At 42.9% G+C, this 22792-nt stretch overlaps 1 protein-coding gene across 1 annotated transcript in view; it reads right to left on the reverse strand.

The window, feature by feature from the left end:
- UBXN11 (UBX domain protein 11) overlaps positions 1–22792 on the reverse strand; it is a 1449120-nt gene that overhangs the window by 988651 nt on the left and 437677 nt on the right. Inside the window, exon 3 of the mRNA XM_044083944.1 lies at positions 12068–12190. Coding sequence (XP_043939879.1) covers positions 12068–12190 — 123 coding nt within the window. The remainder of the gene's footprint in view (positions 1–12067; positions 12191–22792) is intronic.

The following is a 22792-nucleotide window of genomic DNA, read 5'->3' on the forward strand; positions in this document are numbered from 1 at the left end:
TCCCTTGACATTGACAAACAGCACCTGTTGCACTGTACTCTGTATTACTGTAACACACCAGGACCTGAAAAAGAATATGAGCAAGAATTGTTTAAAAATCATGCAAACAGATTGATATTACGTAATCTGTACTGGGACATGGAAGGGAACAGTGTAGCCAGCTGTTCATTGCCCCAGGTGTTCTTTGCACTTTATAAATCTAATCGATTACCACATGTTAGCTTAACCAAGGACAGAAACATAGAATGGGCAGACTTAGGAGAAAAAGTTACGAGATGGGAAAGGAAGACAAAGTGAGAACTGTCAGAACAAGGAATACAAATACAGAGGCTGAATTGGATAACTCAGACCCACCCAGCCATGCACTTGCAGTCTAGCAAGGACAGCTGATTAGCACTCCTATTAAAGGAGGAAGAGAATGCCTTACAGAATATACCAAAAACTCTCTGGTCAACAGGAAAGTCAGATGTAGGACTTATTATAGGTTCATAGGTTCATAGGTTAGTACTAGGCTAACTGCCCTTGCGAGCCATTTTAAGCCTAGCCAATTATCCCTTGTGAGATTCAAACCCTGCACCTTGTGTTTGTAAGGCAAACACCTTAACCATCAGGCCACCCTTATCCGTACAGCGGGACCAGTTACCATTACGCCAAAGTCACCATTTAGACCACAAAAAAGACAACATCCCTTAAGAAAAGATGCAGAGGTAGGAATCAAACCTATTATAGCAGCTTTACTTAAGGAAGGGGTACTGGTGGAATCTCCTGATTCACCATGTAACACACCCTTATTTCCTGTTAAGAAAGTAAATGGAGAATGGCGTATGGTCCAAGATTTACAAGCTGTAAATGATGCAGTGATACCAAGGGCACCTACAGTACCAGACCCACGCACCCTGTTAAATGATTTAAAACCTCAACAGAAATATTTTTCTGTGGTAGATATCAGTAATGCGTTCTTTTCGATACTGATACACCCTGGCAGCCAGTATTGGTTTGCGTTCACATTTCAGGGGAAAAGGTATACATATATGCAAACAAAAAACTGAAATTAAACTCAAACCCTATACCAGCAACACGAATCAATAAAGGCAGTCCTAGGTGTAGTGTAAGTTCCACCAATAATTCCACAACCAACTCAAACCAAAATGAATGTAGTTTATTCCAAATAATCAGCCAAGCAGACAAGTAGACAAGTACTTGTCTGCTTGGCTGATTTTTTGGAATAAACTACATTCATTTTGGTTCGAGTTGGTTGTGGAATTATTGGTAGACCTTACACTACACCTAGGACTGCCTTTATTGATTCGTGTTGCGGGTATACATATACGCAACTACCACAGGGATATTGTGAAAGTCCGACAATATTCTCACAAGAAATGGCAAGCAACTTGGTGGGATTTACCCCACCAAGAGGCAGTCAGATTTTACTTTATGTTGATGATATCCTGTTGGCGGCCCCCACCCAGCAAGATTGCAAAGAAGATACCATAGCGCTATTACAATTTTTAGCCACTGAAGGACATAAGGTAAACAAAAATAAACTGCAACTTTGGAAAAAACAAATAAATTACCTAGGACATGTAATATCCAAAGAGGGTAGAACATTAGATGAGGACAGAAAAGTAGCAATTTTACAAGCACCAAAACCCACTACCAAGAAGGAAAAGATGTCCTTCCTGGGTACGACTAATTTTTGCCGGAGCTGGATTCCAAACTATGCCTTGGAATCTGCACCACTGACTGACCTGATATATAAAAAGCCTATGGCAGCACAGGACTTGCTGAAATGGACACCAGAAGCAGAATCTGCTTTCTGCAAACAGAAACAGTTAATAGCGTCCTCATTAGTTCTGGGATTACGAAACTATCAAACGTTTTTTCCAAACTGTAGATTGCAAGCAAAGTTATATGACATCAGTGTTAACACAACAGCATGGGGACAAGCAATGCCCCATTGCTTATTATTCATCATAACTAGACCCAGTGGCATGGTCTTTACCTCACTGTGTACAAGCAGTAGTTGCAGCTGCAATGGCAGTACAGGCTTTGGCCTCAGTAGTTTTGTTCCACCCTCTCACATTGAGAGTGCCTCATGCAGTCGCAATTATTTTACTGCAAGATAAGGTAGCATATCTTTCCCCTGCTAGGCATCTTTCCTGTATGACTATATTGTTGAGCCAACCTCATATGACAATTGAGTGATGCACGATTTTGAACTCTTCTACCTTGCTCCCAACCCCTGCAGATGGCACACCACACTGCGGCCTGCAGGTGATTGAGCAAAAGACACTGCCTAGAAAAGATCTCATGGATGTCCCCTTGGATGATGCCGAGGTGACATACTATGAGGATGGCTCGTGCAAAAGGGGTCCTGCAGGACAGAACCTAGTGGGATATGTAGTAGTTTCTGACACTGAGATTATAGAAGCAAAACCTTTACCACACAACTTATCTGCACAGGCAGCAGAATTGATTGCCTTGACACGGGCATGTACCTTAGCAAAAGGTAAATGTGTGAACATTTTTACTGACAGCCAGTACGCTTTTTCTACTGTACATGTTTTTGCGCAACAGAGGAAAAACCGAGGAATGATAACATCTACTGGCAAACCTATTAATCATGCATAGCTTATTTTAGATCTTTTAGAATCTATTCAGTTACCTCAGAAAGTAGCTATTTGTAAATGCACAGCTCATACCAAGCAACAGGATAGGATTTCAAAAGGTAATGTGAGAGCTGATATAGCTGCAAAGCAGGCAGCTTCGGAAGTCTTTCTTTTGAATGAGGAACTACAACCCTCTGAGATTTTAGACTTAGAAATGTTAAAGACAATGCAGACAATCACTACACAAGTTGAGAAACAAAGATGGGTAAAACGAGGAGAAATTCTCGAAAAGGGGCTGTACATCTCTAAAGAAGGGAAACCGATATTACCATCTAATTTGTTTAGATATGCAGCTTTGTTGAGCCATGGGCAATGCCATGTCTCAACGGATGGTACAGCTGGTGAACTGAGTGTTCACAGCATATGGATTTACAAAATATTCTAAAAAATTTTGGTTGATGTGCAATATTTGTAACAAACATCATGCACAAGGGGTGTTAAAGCCCAAGCAAGGGAGTTTTCCTACACCACCGTATCCGTTTCATACTATCTGTATGGATTTCATAGAAATGAACAAATGTGAAAATAAGAAGTATTGTCTTGTCATTGTAGATATGTTTTCCAGATGGGTGGAAGCCTTTCCGACCAAAAATCCAGACACGGCTACAGTAGCAAAAATCCTTGTTAAAGAAATCATCCCTAGATTTGGCATTCCGGAAAGGATCTACAGTGACAATGGTACACACTTTGTAAACCAAACCATACAACAGTTAAGTAAACATTTTGGTATTTCTTTAAAGAATCATTGTGCATACCATCCGCAATCTGCAGGGCTAGTTGAGAGGCATAATGGGATTTTAAAGAATAAACTAAGGAAATTAATAGTAGAAACAGAGAAGAATTGGGTGTACTGTCTGCCTCTGGCACTGTTGAGCATGAAAACTGTTCCAAATGCAAAAGGATTGACTCCTTTTGAAAAACTATTTGGAAGAGCTTATTATATACCTCAGTGGAAACCTCTCATGCCCACAGACCAGGAAGCTGACTGTACACTAGCAGAGTATATGAAAAATTTGTTGAATTCTAAACATCTGTTGCAGTCAAATTCTGTTTCAGATAAGGAACGAACTGAGACATCGGAAGTGGCAGTGGCCCCTGGGGAGTGGATCTGGGTGAAAACAATCAAAAAGAAAAACTGGATGACACCAAAGTGGGAAGGTCCATATCAGGTGCTCCTGTCGACACCTACTGCAGTCAAAATCGCAGAGCGGGCCTCATGGATCCACCTGACGCACTGCAAACTAGTTAAGAACTTTGAACTGGACAAAAATCTTGTCACATGTCAATAGCAAAAATGACAGAATCCAGAAGAATCCAAATAAAACTACTCGGAAGAGTTGGAGAAAACAGGAATGCAGAACAACCATTTCCTCAGAAGTATTGCATAATCATCCTGTTAACTGTACTAGTGACAATAAACTTTTTGTTGTGGCCATTCCTTTTCCCAGCCACACAAACTGAACTGAATAAACGTGAAGCATTGCTCAAAGACTGGCACCCAAACTTCAACACTTACCAGGCCATCAAATATGTGTATGCTGAGACTTTCAATGTTTCGAATTGCTGGATTTGCACAGCTTTGCCGACAGCATACGGGGGGTTATTGATGACTTCAGTCCCCATAGGAGCCAACAAGACCTGGGAAAACTTGATTTATGATACATCAACTGTTACATCACAAGATAAAATAGCATTGCACTTGTCAGTTCCACGAAAAGGGACTGTGTGTTTTTATAAAAATTATACTGTTCAGGTGGGTTGGAGCAATTGCAATGTGACTGTTCCTTACAGATGCTACACTAAAGCTAATAGCGCAGGTTCTTATTGTAATACAAACTATGATTCATTTTTTGAATTAATGCACAAAACAACTGATGAAGTAAAGCATGATTCTGTTCTTTATAAACAACTGTCTATAATTGATAGAAAAATGTTTCATGCAGGACAAGTGTATATTCATAGTAAAGTTACTACTAAGCTGGAGGATTGTTATTTTGTATGTGGTAGAAAGACATACAAGTGGTCACCTGAGAATTGGTCCGGCAGTTGTTTTTTGGGCTACCTGGTTCCGGCCATACGACACATGGCAGTCTTACCTCGAGGAAAAATTCGGAATGTCCGGGAAGTCGTCAAGAAACCTGTAAATCCAGTGGGGCAAATCAATGCACACTGGAAAAACCATCATTCTATAAGTGACAAACTGATACACATGGACTTGAGTGACAGTGTTATATCATGGGCAGGTATATTGCCAGCATATGGAGCAGTGAAATCCATCTGGGAGCTGAGAAAACTGTCTAAACTTCTCGAAGTAATGAGTAATACAACTTTTTCTGCCCTGGAATTGGTGACTGATGAACTGAATGCCATGAGAACTGTAGTGCTTCAAAACCGCATGGCTCTCGACTTCAACCTAGCTGTGAGAGGTGGTAATTGCGCTTTAATCCAGGAGGAGTGCTGTTCGTATATTCCTGACCATAAACACGAGATAGACAATCACCTAGAGGTAATTCAGCAAGTGTTGGACATGACCAAACCAGGACCAAACCCACTGACAGACTTTTTCCAGAAATGGTTTGGGGGGGTACTATCCTAATGAACATTCTGATTGCTATTTGTGTAAGAATGATCCTACTGGGAGTATGTGTTTGCTGTGGCATCCCCTGCATAAAAAGACTGATCAAAGACCTTATAGACATGCCAGTTTCAGAAACCTTATATCAAAGTGCTGAGTTTGAAGAACTGTTAAAAAATTGAAAATGCTTTCATAAGTTTAAACTGAATGACTCTCTTAACTGCAAATCCTGAATAGGAAGAGGTTAGGGGAAGAAAAACTGTTTATGCTTATTTTGAAAGTAGAATAAAGTATTAAAAGGGGGAAAAATGTTAGAAAAATATGTATTAGTGTATGTATTAGTAATATGCTTAGTGCATTTAAGGTTTGAAAAGGGTTAACACATTTATTCTATTTCACACTGCATAAATCTGTACAAACTGCAGAAGCTTTCCAATCTTGTATTGTCATGAAATATGCGCAGTTATGATCTTTGCTTATGCTCTGGAAATTTACAGGGAAGCAGATAATTTCTGCTTGTGTCAGGAAAATAATAAATAGATGTATCGCTTGTATTAATTTTATGAGATTTAGACAAGGAGTTCCGCTTATGCTGTGAGAAAATACACAGCTGCAGAAGCTATTGATAATAAGAACAAAGACTGCTTGAAAATATATGAACTGCAATCAGCATTTACTAGTGTCTAAGCTAGAAAAGTACCTTGAAATGTAACACATGCATTAGAACTACACAATAGAAGCTTGTAGCAGGCTAAAGCCCCCAAGGCCAGGTAGTTTTTCTCAAATGTTTTTTATAAATCCAGTCATGTCAGCAGAAAATCTGAGTAACATCTGCTGTCGAACAATACAGAAAGTTGTGTTTAATTACATCAACTACAGAAAGCAATGTTTTGTAGAACAGTATAAGAAGAGCATACTTCCTGTTAGTAGTCAGGCAAAATCCTGTATTTGCATGGTTTTTGTCTCCTTGCAGCAAGTAATTAAATGCCATATCTGAACCTTACGTGAATTGGTTTTTGAAGTTTTTTCCTTTAACACAAAGGGATAGCAACAAGGCTGGCCCCATTTCTGGAAGATTACTTCCATAACTTTCTGGTTGAGGGACCACTCTTGCGACCATAAAATTGCTCTTCTCAGCTTGCCTGCAATGATGTTGGATTTCCCTAGGATGTGCACTGCTATCAGAAAACGGTTGGAGGTTATCACCCAGTGCCAAACCTTGACAGCTTCTCAACAAAGTGGGTATGATCTGGTTCCCCCTATTTGTTTATATACCACACTATGGACATATTGTCTGACTGGATTGCTATCGTTCCCAGAGGGAGAGAGTCCTGAAATACTTGCAATGCTAACAGCACTGCCCTCATCTCTAGGATATTTATATGCAGATGAGCCTCATGTTCTTTCCAATTTCCCTGAACTGTCTTTCCCAGAAAATGCCCTCCCCCACCCTATCTGGGAAATGTCCATGGTCACCATAGACAGAGGATGGGGGGGTGAACAGGTGGCCTTGAGATACTAAAGTTGAATGAATCCGCCATTGGAGATCTTTTTTGAAGGAGTTGGATATCATAATCTTGTGGGACATTGGAAGTTCTAAAATTGACCATTGTGGGAAAAGCAACCACTGAAGAACCCTCATATGAAGGCGAGCTAGCGGAATCAGTACAATTGATGCAGCCATTTTTTCTAGGACCTGCAGAACTAGTTTTACAGAGGCTTTTGACTTCTTTATTAGTATTCTCACAAGATGACGGAGGTCGTCTACTCTGTCCTGTTGAAATCTTACTATTTTTGTGGTAGTGTTTATGTCTCCTCCTATGAAAACCAAACTCTGAGATGGCTCTAAAGCAGATTTTTCATAATTCACAGTAGTACCTAGAGAGGAACAGAGTTGAAAGACATAGTACGTTGCTTGGAGCAAATGATGCCTGGTCAGGGCGGTTATGAGCCAGTTGTCCAGGTATGGAAACACATGGAATCCTTTGCGTCTCAAGTGAGCCGCTATCACTGCCATATATTTGGTGAACACTCTGGGGGCTGTAGTGAGACCAAAGGGCAGAGCTCAAAACTGGAAGTGACTGGCTCCTAGCCGGAAGCACAAGAACCTCCTGGACCGCCTGTCCATTCGAATGTAGTAGTACATGTCCTGAAAGTCCACAGAGCACAGCCAATTGCCTTTTTCCAGAAATGGAAGTATCAACTGCAATGTCACCATCCAGAACTTGGTCTTTTTTACTGACTTGTTTAGATTGCTGAGATCCAAAATGGGTCTCCAGTCCCCTGTCTTCTTCAGAACTAAAAAGAATCTTGAGTAAATTGTGGATCCTCTCTGGTCTGCGGGGACTTCTTGGATGACTCTTTTTCTTAACAACTTTTGGATTTCTATAGTTACTTGTTCCTTCTGACTGGGTGGAACATCTGGAACCACTTTGTTTGAGGGGATAGGAAAGGAAAAGGGGATGTTATGTCCTGCACCCATTTGTTGTTTATCTTTAGCCAGGTTTCTTGGTGGTGAGACAACTGACCCCCAACTACCTCCAGAGGTGAGCAATCCAGCACTCCCTCAGGAGCCCTGTAAGGGTCTCCCAAAGAAAGATTCTTTAGATCCCTGGTTCTGCAGGCCTCCTCTGCCATGAGGTCGGTGTCTTCCATTATTGTTCCCCATTCTGCCTCTGTGGAACTTTCACCCTGTGTGTCCTGGTAAGACCTTTGAGATTTTCTGAACCACATTTTCCCATTACCTTTTTGACCTTTGGGAAAAGGTCTAATAGGAGTAGAAAAACATACTCCAACGGCAGACAAGATCTTGCCTTCTTGTTCACATCTGGTGATCATTTTCTTCACTTTCAACCCAAAACAAGAGGAGCCGTCAAAAGGGGCATTAAAGAAGGATGACTTGAAGGGCTCCACGTAATCGCAAAGGCGTATCCAGGCCTGTCTCCTAAGAGAGATACCTGAGCCTGTTGCCCTATTAGTTCCATCTGCTGCATAAGAAATGAGTCTCATGGACGAGTTGACAACTGAATTTAAGGTGGCGAGCTGAGCATTGATCTTATCTGCCACCACATCAGCTACAACCCCTTGGAGGGAATCTGATAATTTTTTATCAAGTCCCTCTGCAATCTGGTGAAGTGGGTGAGATAATTCAGAGATCACAAAGCAAAGGTTGCTAATGAGAAGACATGCTTCCCATACCTATACATAGTCCTAAAGTCCTTATTAGGAGGCTGGACAGATGAACTGGTTTCATAGAGTTTCTTCTTAATGGGCACTGCCACAACCATGGCATCCACTTCTACACCCTTTGTTAAAACACTTTTTCTCTTTTGGGGCAGTAATGTACTTATTTGCCCTTCTAGAAGTAGGGTATATGGTGTCTGGGGTCTTCCAAGCCTTTCACGAGATTAATTCCACAAGCTCGTCAAAAGGAGGAGACACCCAAGAAGCTGATGGATGAGACACAAAGGCCTTCAGGAAGACAAATCCTCATAGGATCATAGGAAGCTACTAGGCTAATGGCCCTGGAGCCCTTACAAGCCTAGGCAAGAGTTTATCCCCAAACAAGAAACCTCAGTCAGCACCTGTCACCCCTATCAGTGACAGACAAAGGTGGAACCCCTGTGACAAATTTGTGGTTCCCTATCCACTCATCAAGGTTGCACTTGAAGAGGGTCAGCGAGGTACTCTGTTTGACATGTATGGGAAGTCTATTCCAGAGACAGGGCAGCCTCTGGGAGACAAACCTGTCTCTCCAATAGGTTTTGTTGATGTTGCATATTAGATTTAGGCCTACTGAGTGGGTAATGCGCAAGTAGATAGATTTATGGATATAGAGCATCTCTAGTAGGGCAGGGTCCGATATTGCCTTGTAGGCGAGACACAGATCACCTCTGAGCAATCTGAATGATACTTAGTAGAGCTATAGTGATTTGAGTCTGTCTGCATAGGACAGGTGTAGGAGGCCATGTATTCACTTGTCAGCCGAAGAGGTAGAGGACTGCCTAAAACCTCTCTGTTTTAAGATTTCTAGAATGTTTCCAAAGGAAACATCTTCAGGGGGTGATCATGGGGACCCTTCTGGGTCATTCAGATCAAAGTCATATGTGACTGACTCCTCTAGGGAGTCAAGATGTCTCCTCTTGTATGTCTTCTTCTGAGGGACCTCCTCAATGGGATACTCTGGAGAGGTTTCGGAAGTGGGGGTTGTACCCTGAGGAACATCCTAAGGCCTATCATCTCTGTGGACCTGTGGAGAGGATATGTGAGAAGACAAAGATGCTTGGATTGAAGAGGGAGGAAGACCCGAAGTAAATTGTGTCTTAGACTGGAAAGTAGTCAAAACCCTCCTAATCACCTTGAAAGTAGGACCTCCCCATGCCGAAGAACTCCTGGGATCCAACAAACAAGTTCTTGGGGCCGAAGGAATTTCTGGAGCCAAAGAAGGAAGCTCCAAAGCAGGGGTAGGACCGAACTCAACAGTGCAGAGGTCCCCAGAGGCAAAGTCGGAGCAGATGAGATCCAAAACGTCTCTGTGGACCTGTCCAGGGAGTGTCAGCTCCCAGAGGCCTCCTGCTCCGATGGCATAGAGACAATCAAGGTAGATATCGGGTCCAAGGAACTTATCGGTCCTGGACTTGATACTGACACAAGCTGGATATCAATATCTTCTGGCTCCGAAACAGGAGAATGGATTGGAGGAAGAACTGCCACAGAAGACAGAGGCTGAGTCTGATCCAAATTCTTTGGGCTCGAATCCAACAGTAATTTAGCCAAAGCCGGTGTCTTTAGAAGTCTCTCTATGACCCTATTCACATCTTCTTTAGATAAGCTCCTGGTAGTCCTAGTGGACAGGTTAGGTAACCTTGATCTTGTTAGTATTAGTGATGGGAGCCGAGAAGAAACTTTCTCTAAAGGGGGTGATCGGCCGGCTCCTATGTCTATGCTCTATAACAATACTCGGTGCCAATGAAGCTCCCTGCTCCGAGGGAGTTTCGGAACCAGGATGAGAGGTCTGCTCCAATGGAACCTTCAGATCTGTTAACTTTGGCGCCTTCTGCTTTGACTCCGACGAGGATCTCGGCTCCAATGAAGGCCTTTTGGTGGGTTTGTCATAGGTTGAAGATCCAGGAGATATAGCCTCAGAGAAATATGACTTGAGAAAGCCTTACAAAATAAGCTTATTTTTATGTCCCATTAATGCCCGTTGATTAAAATTGTGACAAATGGAACAAGATTTTTGCAAATGAAGAGGCCCCAAGCAATACACACATAAGATGTGTGAATCACTAAGGGGCATCTTCTTTCCACACTTTCACATTTTTTTGAAGCCCAAAGGCTTACTAGCTTGTTTTTCTGACATGAGTGAAGAAGAAAATGAGAGAAATAAAGATAATCAGACACTCCCAATCTCCAAGAATAAGTCCTCTGACTTAAATGGACTTAATGGAGTGCACGCATATGCGCGCGCGCACACACACACACACACACACACACACACACACACACACACACACATACACACACACACACACAGCCAAAGGATAAGGAAGAGCCATCTAACTTAAACGGACTACAGGAGAATATTGATAACCAAATATAAATATAAAATACAACTAATTTTTTTTTTTTAACAAAGAAGGAAAAAAAGGAGAAAGGAACATTTTCTAACTAAAAATAGACCTTCTTTAGAAGCCCTCTAATAAAACAGATGTCAACTGAGGGAAAAAATCAAGAGCATGGTAAAGAACTAGCTAGAAAAGGATAGTTTAACTAATTTTAGAAAAAAATTAGGAAAGCTATAATATAATATAATACAACTTCAGAAAAACTTAGCCCAGAGCTATGCATCCAACCTCTTCGCTGCACGGCAAACAAGATCTGAGGTAATTATGGAGTTGCAGTATGGGTAAAGAATAAGGCCCACAAGCTTTGCTGAAGACCTCGAGCTGGAAAAATGGCTGAGATGGATGCAATGCTTCGGATTCGACCCACCAGTGAGAATAAAGGGAAGACTGACAACATTACATTGTACATTTTCATCGAAAAAATATTCAGTCATCCTTCAAAAAAAAAAGGTCGTGAAAGGTTTTCTCCAGAAGAGTCTTATATGTCCAGCATTGAAAGATGACATGTTGATTGTCAGTTCTAGAAAGCCCTCAGAGGGAGCGTACTCTTATGGCAAAAAAAGCTCTGAAGCTTTTGGTGCCCTAACCACTGCTTTTACATTTCTCTCCTCAAACCCCATAGTGGTTAGAGCACAAGGAAGGCGGCCTGAATTTTAAAAGCTGGCTGGTCGTATCATTGACAGGATATAACCCATAAAGTTGCAGCAGTGATCTAATATTGATGATTAGATGAAATCATTGTCCTTTCAGCAGCCCATTACTGATCACTGCTAAAGAACAAACACAGTCTGTACTGAAGCTCAAGAAGGCAGAAGAAAACAGATCATATACTCAGGGATCTCTGACTCAAATAATGATAATTTCTGCATAAGGACTAGCACATTCAGTTAAGGAATACAATCTACACAATAAAAAGAAATGTAGTCAGTGCAGTTAGGAATATAGTGTAGTAGCTTCCTTCTTTCAGAATTGTGTTTGTTTGTGGGCTACTTGAGGGCTAAAGGACATGAGTTTGAGAACTTTGACGTAGTCCCTGAGGAGAATGATGAAACAAATATTACATGCATATGACACTGAGCAGGACAAGTTAGGCATCCTCAGACTGCCAATAGTAATAAACTGTCTTCTTTGCAAGGTAGCTTCAACTGTTAATAAATTACTGTAAGAGATTCTTGACAATGAAAACAGTCATTTACCTTTTTTATTATTTTTCTGCAGACAGGTCTTAGTCTTCATCATGACACTAATGCCGGATGACTCTGCTGGTATTTTTATCTTCTGGTTAAGGATTTCACTTAACAGTGGGTCATCATCATCACCTAACAAATAACATGCAACATAAACACTTATGCATAAAAGTAACAATATTAACATGAGGTTTATAACCTTTGCTCGTACAAAACATTAATTGCATTATGAAAGGCTCCACAAAATAACACAACAGACATCTACAATATAAAATATCTTCTGTAAGCTTCAGAGAAGTAACAACTTTCCTTTTTCAGTTAATAACAGAAGCTCAGAAGTAACATCAGAGAAGGACAAATGACACCTTACATGAATGGAGTAATGCAGTATCTTATGTGTTCAATTGTTCCACTTAGCAAGCACATATTGTTCAGAACTGTGAAGGTCTTGAAATTAGTATCTATCCATTTGTTCAGTTCTTAATTACCAGTTTAATACACTTTCAGGAGATGGAGCTTCTTGTGGTACTCGCTGAGTACAATTTACTTTAGGACACACACACACACACACACACACACACACACACACACACACACACACACACACACACACACACACACACACACACACACACACACACACAACACACACACACACACACACACACACATACACAATCTCCATCTCTCCATCTGTCTCTCCTTCTCTAATACTTAATGCACATTTATGGGTAATATAGGTGACTGTTCACATCTTTGGAATGTGGAAAGATATCTGAACAGCTGGTGAAAACATGAGTGGACACAGGAATGATTTGAAGAAACTCAAAATAAGTCATTCCAGCCAAGAACCAAGCTGAGGAACCAAGTATTGTGAAGTAGAAATAGTAACTTGTATGTTGCCTTATCCAGTTCAGATTAGATCCCCACCCCACCATCATTTTCTTTACTGCACTGTACTACCAGAGGTTGCTAATTTGGAATACTGTTCACATTACTATTGTTGTGCTGCTGATCTGATACTGAGTTTCTTAAAACTTTGAAAAAAGAAGTTATGTACTCACCATAATGTTCCATGTGTGTTGTCCATCTCACCTTCATTCTTAGCAGGTGGGATCGGTTCCGATTTGGCCTTATACAAAAGCTTGAGGTCTTCCACTAGCTCGTGGCTAAAACCCTATCCAATCATGCACCATGAGAGCTACCCAGATCTTGTTTGCAGATATAGCCAAATAAAGGTCACTGAATACCTAATAGAGCAATCAAGAAGGTCAGAGAACATTAATGGCCAACTGCATTAGCTCGGTCTTCCAGGAGCCAAGGGCTGGGGGGAAGGAGGGTGGTGTAAGAATGAAGGCGACATGGACAACACACATGGAACGTTATGGTGAGTGGATCCAAAGGAGGCCCTGTTCCTGGAGGCGAAATCAACTTTGTAATGAATGATAAAGGTATGAGGCCTTGCCCAGCAGCATAAATGGTATCAATAGGTAGCCTCGTCCGAAAGGCAGAAGAGGTTGCAATGGCTCTTGTAGAATGACCTTTTACTTTATGGGAAAGTTCTTTGTTTTGAGATAGGCAAGTAAAGGTAATACAATCTGATAGCCATTTCGAAAGTGTTGCTTTAGACATAGGAACACCTTTCTTTGAGCCTGAAAGGGATACAAATAATTGGTTGGATTTTCTGAAGTTTTTTGTCCTATGTAAGTAGAAACATAATTATCTAAGTACTTCCAGTTGATGCAGCATATATTCTGCCTTGTTGTCATATCTGGGGAAAAAATGGAAGTTCTATGGATTGGTTTAGGTTAAATTCTGAGCATACTATGGGTAGAAATGATGGGTTTGTTTGTAGGGATACTCTGTCTTTGTGGAAAAGCATGTATGGGGGCTTTATTGACAATGCTTGCAGCTCTGAAACTCTTCTAGTAGTAGTAATAGCTATCAAAAGAATAATTTTCCAAGCTAAATTCTTGAAATCACAGGATGATGCAGGCTAGAAGGGGGGGAGAATCAAATGGAATAAGACAAAATTCAAGTCCCATGGAGGTGGAGAGACCTTAATAGGTGGTCTTAATAGAAGAGTACCTTTGAGAAAGGCTTTGAAAAGTCTGCGGGACATCACATTGTGGCTTGATTCACCTAAATGGAAATTAGATATGGCTGCTAACTGAACTTGAATAGTAGCTGCAGCTGTCCAGTCATTAAACAGCTTTGCTAGGAACTCAAGAATGGAGGCTTTTGGGGCAGAGAAGGGATCAATGTGATTATAAAAGACCCATAAAGAAAATCATTTCCACTTGCTTCAATATAACTTTCTCATCAAAGCCTTATGAGACGAGATCAGGATATGTTTACTGACAGAGAAAGGTTAGGGGGCCTGGCTGTGGTTGGAATTGGAGCAGCCAAGCTGTCAATTTTAGGATTTGAAGGGAGGGGTGGAGCATCCCTGAGGCATGAATCAGAAGGTCTGGAACTGGGTCCAGAATCCACGGCTCCTCCTGGAGATGAAACCACAGGAAGGGGAACCAGATTTAATGAGGCCAGTATGGGGTGACAAGTATCAAATTCCTTCCCAAGTGACTGGCTTTCTAAAGGACTTTGGATATCGATGAAAGGCATAAAGGAGACCCGAGGGCCAATCGTGGACAAGTGCATCCCTTGGTGACTCCCCTGGAGGGGGATCAGGGCAAAGTAGCTGCTGCATTTGGTGTTTAGGGATGTGGCAAAAAAGTCACAGCAAGGCTGGCCCCATTTGCAAAAAATCTTCTCTGCTACTTCCTGTTTTAGGGACCACTCGTGAGGCATTAAAATAGCTCTGCTGAGTTTGTCTGCCATCACATTGGATTTCCCCAGGATGTGCATTGCTGTCAGATAGCATTGGGAGGAGTTCACCCAATGCCATACTCTCAGGGTCTCCCGATAAAGGGGGTAAGATCTGATTCCTCCTTGTTTATGTAACACACAACTGACATGTCTGTCTGTATTGCAATAGTTCCTAGCGGAAGAGATTCCTGGAATGCCTGCAACACTACAAGCACTGCTCTCATCTCTAGGACTTTGATGTGCAAATTGGATTCGTGCCCCCCTACCCTATCTGGGAAGCATCCATGGTCACTGTTGGTATTGGCTGGGGAAAAGCAAAGGGTTGACCTAATGTGACCTGAGTGGAGTAAAGCCACCAATGAAGGTCTTTCTTGCAAAATTCCATTATCAAAATTTGATGGGACATGGGTAGTTCCTGCATGGGCCACTGAGTGAACAGTAGCCACTGTAAAATTCTCATGTGCAGACGTACTAATGGAATTAGAGTTATTGCTGCTGCCATGGTTCCCAAGACTTTCAGAACTGCTCTTGCTTGTACTTTTTTCTTGGAAAGGTTTAGGACCTGACGTCATAGGACTTGAACTGTTTCGGAGGAAAGTTTTGCCATCATGTTTGTTGTATCTAGATCTGCTCCTATAAAAACGATATGCTGAGATGACAACAAAGCAGATTTTTTTGTAGTTTATTGTGATTCCTAGGTGAGAGCAGAGATGCAAGGTGGTGTCTCTCACTTTGGATAGTAGATGTTTAGTGGTGGTGGTTGGAGCCAGTCATCTAGGTACAGAAACACTCGGAATCCTAGGCATCTCAAGTGAGCCACTACTACTGCCATACACTTGGTGAACACTCTGGGGGCTGTAGTGAGGCCAAAGAACAGAGCTAGGAACTGGTAGTGACTGGCTCCCAGCCAAAAATGCAAATGACTCCTGGATTGTCTGTCCATTTTTATGTGGTAGTACACATCCTGGAGGTCTACAGAGCACATCCATTTGTCTTGTCCCAGAAAAGGTAATGCTGCAGAAAAGTATTGACTGCAGTGTTGCCATCTGGAATTTTGACTTTCTTACTGATTTGTTTAATTTTCTGAGATCCAGGAAGGGTCTCCAGACCCTGTTCTCTTTGGAACTAAAAAGAATCTTGAGTAAGCTCTGGATCCTATTTGGTCTGCCGTGACTGTCTGGATGACTCTTTTGTCTAACAACATTTGTATTTCTAGAGTTGCCTGTTCCCTTTGACTGGGTGGAACATCTCTGATTGTTTTTTATGTTTGGGACGGGGAATGAAAAGGGTATGGAGTAACCTCTGGATATGATGTCTTGTGCCCAGTTGTCTTTTGTTGTTGTTAGCCAGGCTTTTGGGTACAAAGATAAGCAGCCCCCGACTGCCTCCAGAGATGGACAGGTGGGCCTCCTTTCAGGAGCACTGAAAGGGCTTACTAAGGAAAGTTTCCCTGTCACCCTGGTTTTGAAGACCCCCCTATGCCATGTGGTCGGCGTCTTCCATTAGCACTTCCCCCTTTGCCCCTGAGGGAAGTATCACCATGTGTGTCCTGGAAACTTCTATGGAATTTTCAAAACCACATTTTTCCCCCTTTCTGATCCTTTGGATAAGGTCTGGTAGGTAGGGAGAAACAGACTCCTATGGCAGAAAGAATCTTTCCTTCTTGTTCACACCTGGTTAGTATGTCTTTGACTTTTGGACCAAACAAAGACGAGCCATTGAAAGGGGCGTTCACAAAAGAAGATTTAAAGGGCTCCACAAAGTCACACAAGCGCATCCAGAAATGTCTCCTTAGGGAAATTCCTGAACCTGTTGCCCTGCTCGCTCCATCTTCTGCATAAGGGTTTTAAAAAAAGGGTGGTGTAATGGTTAAGGTGTTTACCTTAGAAGCACAAGGTGCAGGGTTTGATTCTCACAGGGGGTAATTGGTTAGGCTTAAAAATGGTCCATAAGGACAGCTAGCCTAGTAATAATCTATGAATCTATAAGAAGTGAGCCTCATGGAGGAGATGATGACTGAGTTCAAGGTGGAGAGCTGACAGGAAACCTCTGATACCCCTTCAGCTACTGAACCTTGGACAGTATCTCCTAGCTCTTTCAGGAGATCTCTCTGAAGCCTAATAAACTGAGTCAGATAATTCAGTGATCTAGGCACAAAAGTCGCTGAAAAGAAGATGCGCTTTCCATATCTGTCCATCGTACAAGACTCTTTGTTCAGCAGATGGACAGAAGTGGACATCTCTGAAAGTTTCTTTTTGGTGGCTGCCGCCACCACTATAGCATCTACTGGGACTCCTTTGGTTAGAAAATTTTTGTCTGTAGGTGATGTGATGGATTTGTTTGGCCTCCAAGGAACAGGTTCCACTGAGTCTGGAGAGTTCCAAGCCTTTCGACAAACTAAGTCTATCAGCTTGTAGAAAGGTGGAGACACCCAGGTGGAGGAATGGTGAGACCCAAAGGCCTTCAGGTATACAGACTCCTCCTCAGAAAGGTTGATGGGCTGCCAGTCACTTCTCTGTTTCAGTATTTCCAGGGTGTCTGCAAAGGTGACACCCTCAGAGTGCAACCGTGGGTACCCTTCTGAATCATCAAGGTCTGTATCTGATGTGATGGACTCCTCTGGGGAGTCTAAATGCTTCCTCTTACATAACCTCTTCTGAGGGATGTCTTCAGATGGGTATTCTGGAGAGGTTTTGGGAAGAGAGGGGGTCACCCAATGGGGCATCCTGAGTCCTAGGGTCTCCACGTCTCTGTGGATGCAGTGGTACCGAGACAGACACCGGTGCCTTTTGGAGAAGAATATCCTGACCCAAGAGTGGATCTGTCTGTGGAGACAGCACTCTCCTCATCACCACGAAAGCCCCCCACCTCTGGACTGTGGAAATTCCCAGCACAGAAGAACCAGAGAGAATCCCTGGAACCAAAGGGGTTGGTTCTGAGGATGAGGTAGGAGCTGAGCTTACCTGAGCTGATGCACCGACAGGCAAGTACAGATCCAACAACTGTCCAATCCAACTCCCCTCTCCAGACCTGACTGGAGAGCATTGGTTCCTAGACTCCTCTAGTTCGGATGGAACTGAGGACGTCGGAGCAATTGTCAGACCTGAAGATCCTATGACAGGTCTCAGTTCTGATGGTTCCACTACAATCAGTTCTGGACATTCTGGCTCTGAGGTCCAAAATCGGATAGGTGGAGGAATCGATGGTGAAAGGGTAGCTTTGGTCAGTTCCAAAGCCCTCTGGGTTGGATCTGACAACAGTTTGGTGACCACTGGTGTCCTCAAGAGCCTCTGCACCACATGATCCACATCATCATCGGACATGCTCTTGGAAGACAGACTGGAGGAGCAGGAGATTTGAAGGACTACAACAATGGAGACCTCAGAGTGGGACATACCCAATTCAGGGGACCAGTTCCATAAATGATATTCCAATGGCACCGAAATTGAAGGAACCAAGGTAGAAGACTTCTCAGGCTCGATGGCCTTTGGGTCTGAAGAAGAAACTTTAGGTAACTTTTTAGATGGCTCCGAATGAGCACTCGAAGATAAGGACCTTTTCCCCAACTTGTCTGATTTTGAGGAAGGGGATTGGCCCGACTTTGAAGGACCCTGACTTTCTTCTAATGCTTCAGAAAAAGAGGTCTTCAACAAGCCTCTCAGAATAAGCTTGTTCTTTATCTCTAATAATACTCTGTGACTAAAGGAGTGACAGATGGCACAAGACCCTTGAAGGTGTACTACTCCAAGACAGTATACACAAATGGTATGTCCGTCAGTTATAGACATTTTTTTGTTGCACTTGACACATTTTTTAAACCCAGAGGGATTTACTTCCTTGGAATCCTTAGAAGACATGAATAATCAGCAACAACAACAAGAAAGCAGCTAACAAACTATAGAGAAAATTATAGCCATATATATTCTAATACTACTACTACTAATTTTTTTTTTTTTTACTATAAGCACAAAAAATCGATCACACCAAAACACCACAGGAAAGGCCCACTAACTTAAACGGGAAAAGGCAGCCCTGGGCAGCTTTGTAACTTAAAAGAGCTAGTCTTGAAGAAATTTAAACTGTTTAAAGTTGTTCTTGCACCTGCACTTTTAAAGTTTGTCCTGTTTGTTGCATTTACTGTTGAGGCTACACACTCAAGTGCGCTAGCCTGTGTTACATATTTATTGCATTTTCCTGCTGTTTGTTGCAAAAAAGAAAAAAAAACAAAAAAATTATCCTTGTTTCCCATCTTTCCTGACCTAGGGTAGTCCAAATACAGGCTTTGCTGTATTCTGGACTTTTGGAAAGTTCCTGTGTTGCCCATTTCCTTTCTTGGATAAAGGGAGGCTTCTTCTTCACCAGTGGTGGTGGGGAGCTTAGAGCAGCCTATCTATCCTTAGCGGAGTGCTCCCAGCACAAGAATCTGGTAGTCTATTGGCCGTTTTGGGCCAATTTCTAGCTCTTTCAAGTCCCCCTGTATAAAACCCACTTTGGCGCGGCTTTGCACGATTTTGCACATAGCGCAGCATCAGGCAGCTCCGCTTAATTGGGTTTAAACTATTCTCGGCTCCATAAAGTCTGCTCTTCACTTTTTCCCTTAGAACTGATCTAGTTCTCATAATAAACACCCTATTCCTACTCTAAAGCCTGGCACTTGCTCACTAAAGCAATTATATAAGTCAGCACTAAAAAATTAAAAGCACTACACCCTCACAAACTCCCCTTGAGTACCTTGTTCCCCACTGGCCCTTTTTTTTCAATTATAAAGGAATTCCCAATACTATTCTGGCATGTCCAAAAGTCAGTTGTCAATCTCCTCTCCGGTCCAGCTGGTGAATCTGGGAATCTTGAGGCAATGTTACAACTGCCTCATGTACACAGACAACCCTCTCCTCCTCCCAACAAACTCCAACACATGTGACAGATGCAGCCATATAGCGAAACTGGAGGCTAAGCTCTCTCAACTCAGTACTGGCATAACCAGTCAGGAGGAGAAGGAAACCACACTCACTACAATTCCAGTCTCACACAGACCAACCACGACAGCAAACCAAACACATAAACACACAAAAACATACTTGGAGGCTCTAAATAAAAATCTGCCTAAGCAGCAGAGACCTCCAAAGGAGACACCCAAGCAACCGCTACCCCAAAACAAAACACATGCAACACATAGCTCACAAAGCCAGTGTGCTGAACAGTCACAGCCCTTAAGGCTAAAAACACACCTGATACACTTGTAATAGGTGACTCTATCGTCAGGCACACTGACGTCCTGCTCACCAGGCTGAACAAGGAGACGGTCACGGTGAGCTGCCTGTCAGGCGCTAGGATCCCCCACATAACACAAGCACTCAGGTCACTCCAAGGCAAGTACAAATATGACTCAGTCATTGTCTATGCTGGTGTGAATGACCTGAGATGTACCTCCCTGGACTACATGAAAAGAGACATAGAGGAGCTCTCTGAGCATGTAGCCCAGGCTGGTATGACCCTGACTTTGAGTAGCATCTTACCCTCACCAAGAATGATGCCACAATATGAAGACAAGATGATCAATTTCAACAATTGGCTTAAGTATTGGTGTCATTCAAAGGGGACCCAATGCCTGTCAGCCTGGGATGACATGCTCGACAAGCCACGATGCTTCACTAGGGACAGCTTGCACCTGTCACCCCTGGGCTTTTGGATATTGGCAAAGGCTCTTGCCACCCCCATAGTGCCTTTTTTAGGCAAGGCTCAAAAGACAAACCCATCTTCATAGGTATCACAAGGGATAAGAAACTAAGAGTAATGCTACTCAATGCCAGAAGTCTAAACCTCAAGATGCACACACTCAAAACTCTCCTTAGCATGGAGAACATTGATATCTGTGCAGTAACAGAAACCTGGTTCAAGGATCCCGAGAGCACCCCAGCACTACCAGGTTATACCTCATACCATGCTTTTCGGCCCCAAAACATGGACTGAACCACAAAAGGAGGGGGAGTATCAATATTCGTCAAAGATACCCACACCTCCAGGTTGGTGGCACATCACGAAGCATCAGAGACTATCCATGTGCAACGAACAGTGGGTAAAACTGCCTTCCAGTTATAGCCTGCTACAGACCACCCTCCCAAACCCAGGAACCCCACTCGGTCTTCCTGAGAACACTGGAAAATATGAAGGTCTCTCCAAACACCATTATATTGGGCGACTTCAACTACCCAAACATAGACTTGGAGCATTACTCTAGCTCCAACACCATAGCCCAAAGGTTCCTAGAATTTATAAACTCAAATGCTATGGAACAACTTGTCACCATTCCCACAAGAGGGGAAAACATACTGGACCTGATCATCACCAACATGGGGACTCTATGCTCCAGACCAGAAGTGTATCCCTCACTGGTAAGATCAGACCATAAACTAATCTCACACTCCTCAAATCTGAGGTGGAATCCTTCAAAGCCCCCGGGCCTGTGTAAAATATGGCCCAGACCACAGAATCCTTTATAAACGCATTCTATGAACACCTTCAAGAATGCATGGATCATGCAATCAGACCGAATCCTCAAAAGGCAAAATCCCAAAAAGGGAAGGCATCTCTGATCAGTATTAGCAAAAAAACTACGGGCACTCATAAAATCGTCTAAGGCCAGCTTCGAGAGAAAAATTGCACAGGACACTAAGGATAATCACAAGGCTTTCTTTAGTTATGTTAGGAACCTGGGTGGGAATTCCCAGATATGCTCAGAATTAGTCAAAAAATGACAAAAAATGCACCGAACCCACAGACATTGCCAACATCCTAACTGACAGGTTCAGCGCAAACTTCTCCCCCCCTCCCCACCAAAAGGGCAAATATCTATCACAGCAGAGTGCTGCCCCCTTGACATCTCAGATGCTCAGGTAAGAGCCGCCCTCTCCCAAGCTAAAAATACAGCATCAATGGGACCAGACGGTGTCCCGGGCTGCGTCCTACATGAACTTCAAGAAGAGCTAAACCCAAACATAAAACTATTGTTCAATCTCAGCCTTACTAGAGGATATGTACCCAAAGAGTGGTGTACAGCAACAGTGGTCCCTCTCTACAAAGGTGGTGCCTCAATGGATCCTGGAAACTATCGCCCCATAAGCCTGACTAGCTTGGTCTGCAAAGCTATGGAAAGGATCATCATGGACCTCATAAATAAAGATATTGGGGACCTACAGACACTGGATCCTACCCAGTTCAGCTTTGTTAAGGGCAGATCCTGCCTCTTAAACCTGGTCAACTTCTTTGAAACAGTTACCAAGGTCATTGACGAGGGGAAGGTGGTCCACACAGCCTACCTGGACCTCGCAAAAGCCTTCGATACAATACCCACTTGGGCATTATAGATAAGCTCACCAGCTTAAATATAAACCCCTATGTCACTAGATGGGTTGCAAACTGGCTCAAGGACAGAACCCACATGGTTAGAATTGCTGCAGCCATGTCAGACTCCAAACCAGTTACAAGTGGCATCCCACAAGACTCAGTCCTGGGACCGCTCTTGTTCGGTATATATTTCTCAGAGGTACAGGCCAACATGGAAGGACTGTGGCTGACCAAGTTCGCAGATGACTGCAAACTAGGCGCCATAATTGACTCTCCAGCCAACACAAGCATCCTACAAAAGGGCCTCATAGAAACAGACAACTGGTGCCAGAGCCATGGCCTCAAGCTAAACGCCAAAAAGTGTATAGTCATCCCCTTTGGCAAAACCAAAGTGCCCACAAATTACCACATAGGTGGTAATCCATTAAGTACGGAATAAGTAATTAGGGACCTGGGGACCCAAGTTGATAGCAATCTCTCATTTGAAAACCACGTGGCCAAAGTGGTTAGAAAAACATTTTATATAGCCCACCTAATCATGAAGGGATTCACATCTAGATCAGG

Source organism: Protopterus annectens, chromosome 1.part1 (genome assembly GCF_019279795.1).
Source record: "Protopterus annectens isolate FY-2018-M chromosome 1.part1, PAN1.0, whole genome shotgun sequence".
Taxonomy (NCBI): Eukaryota; Metazoa; Chordata; order Ceratodontiformes; family Protopteridae; genus Protopterus; species Protopterus annectens.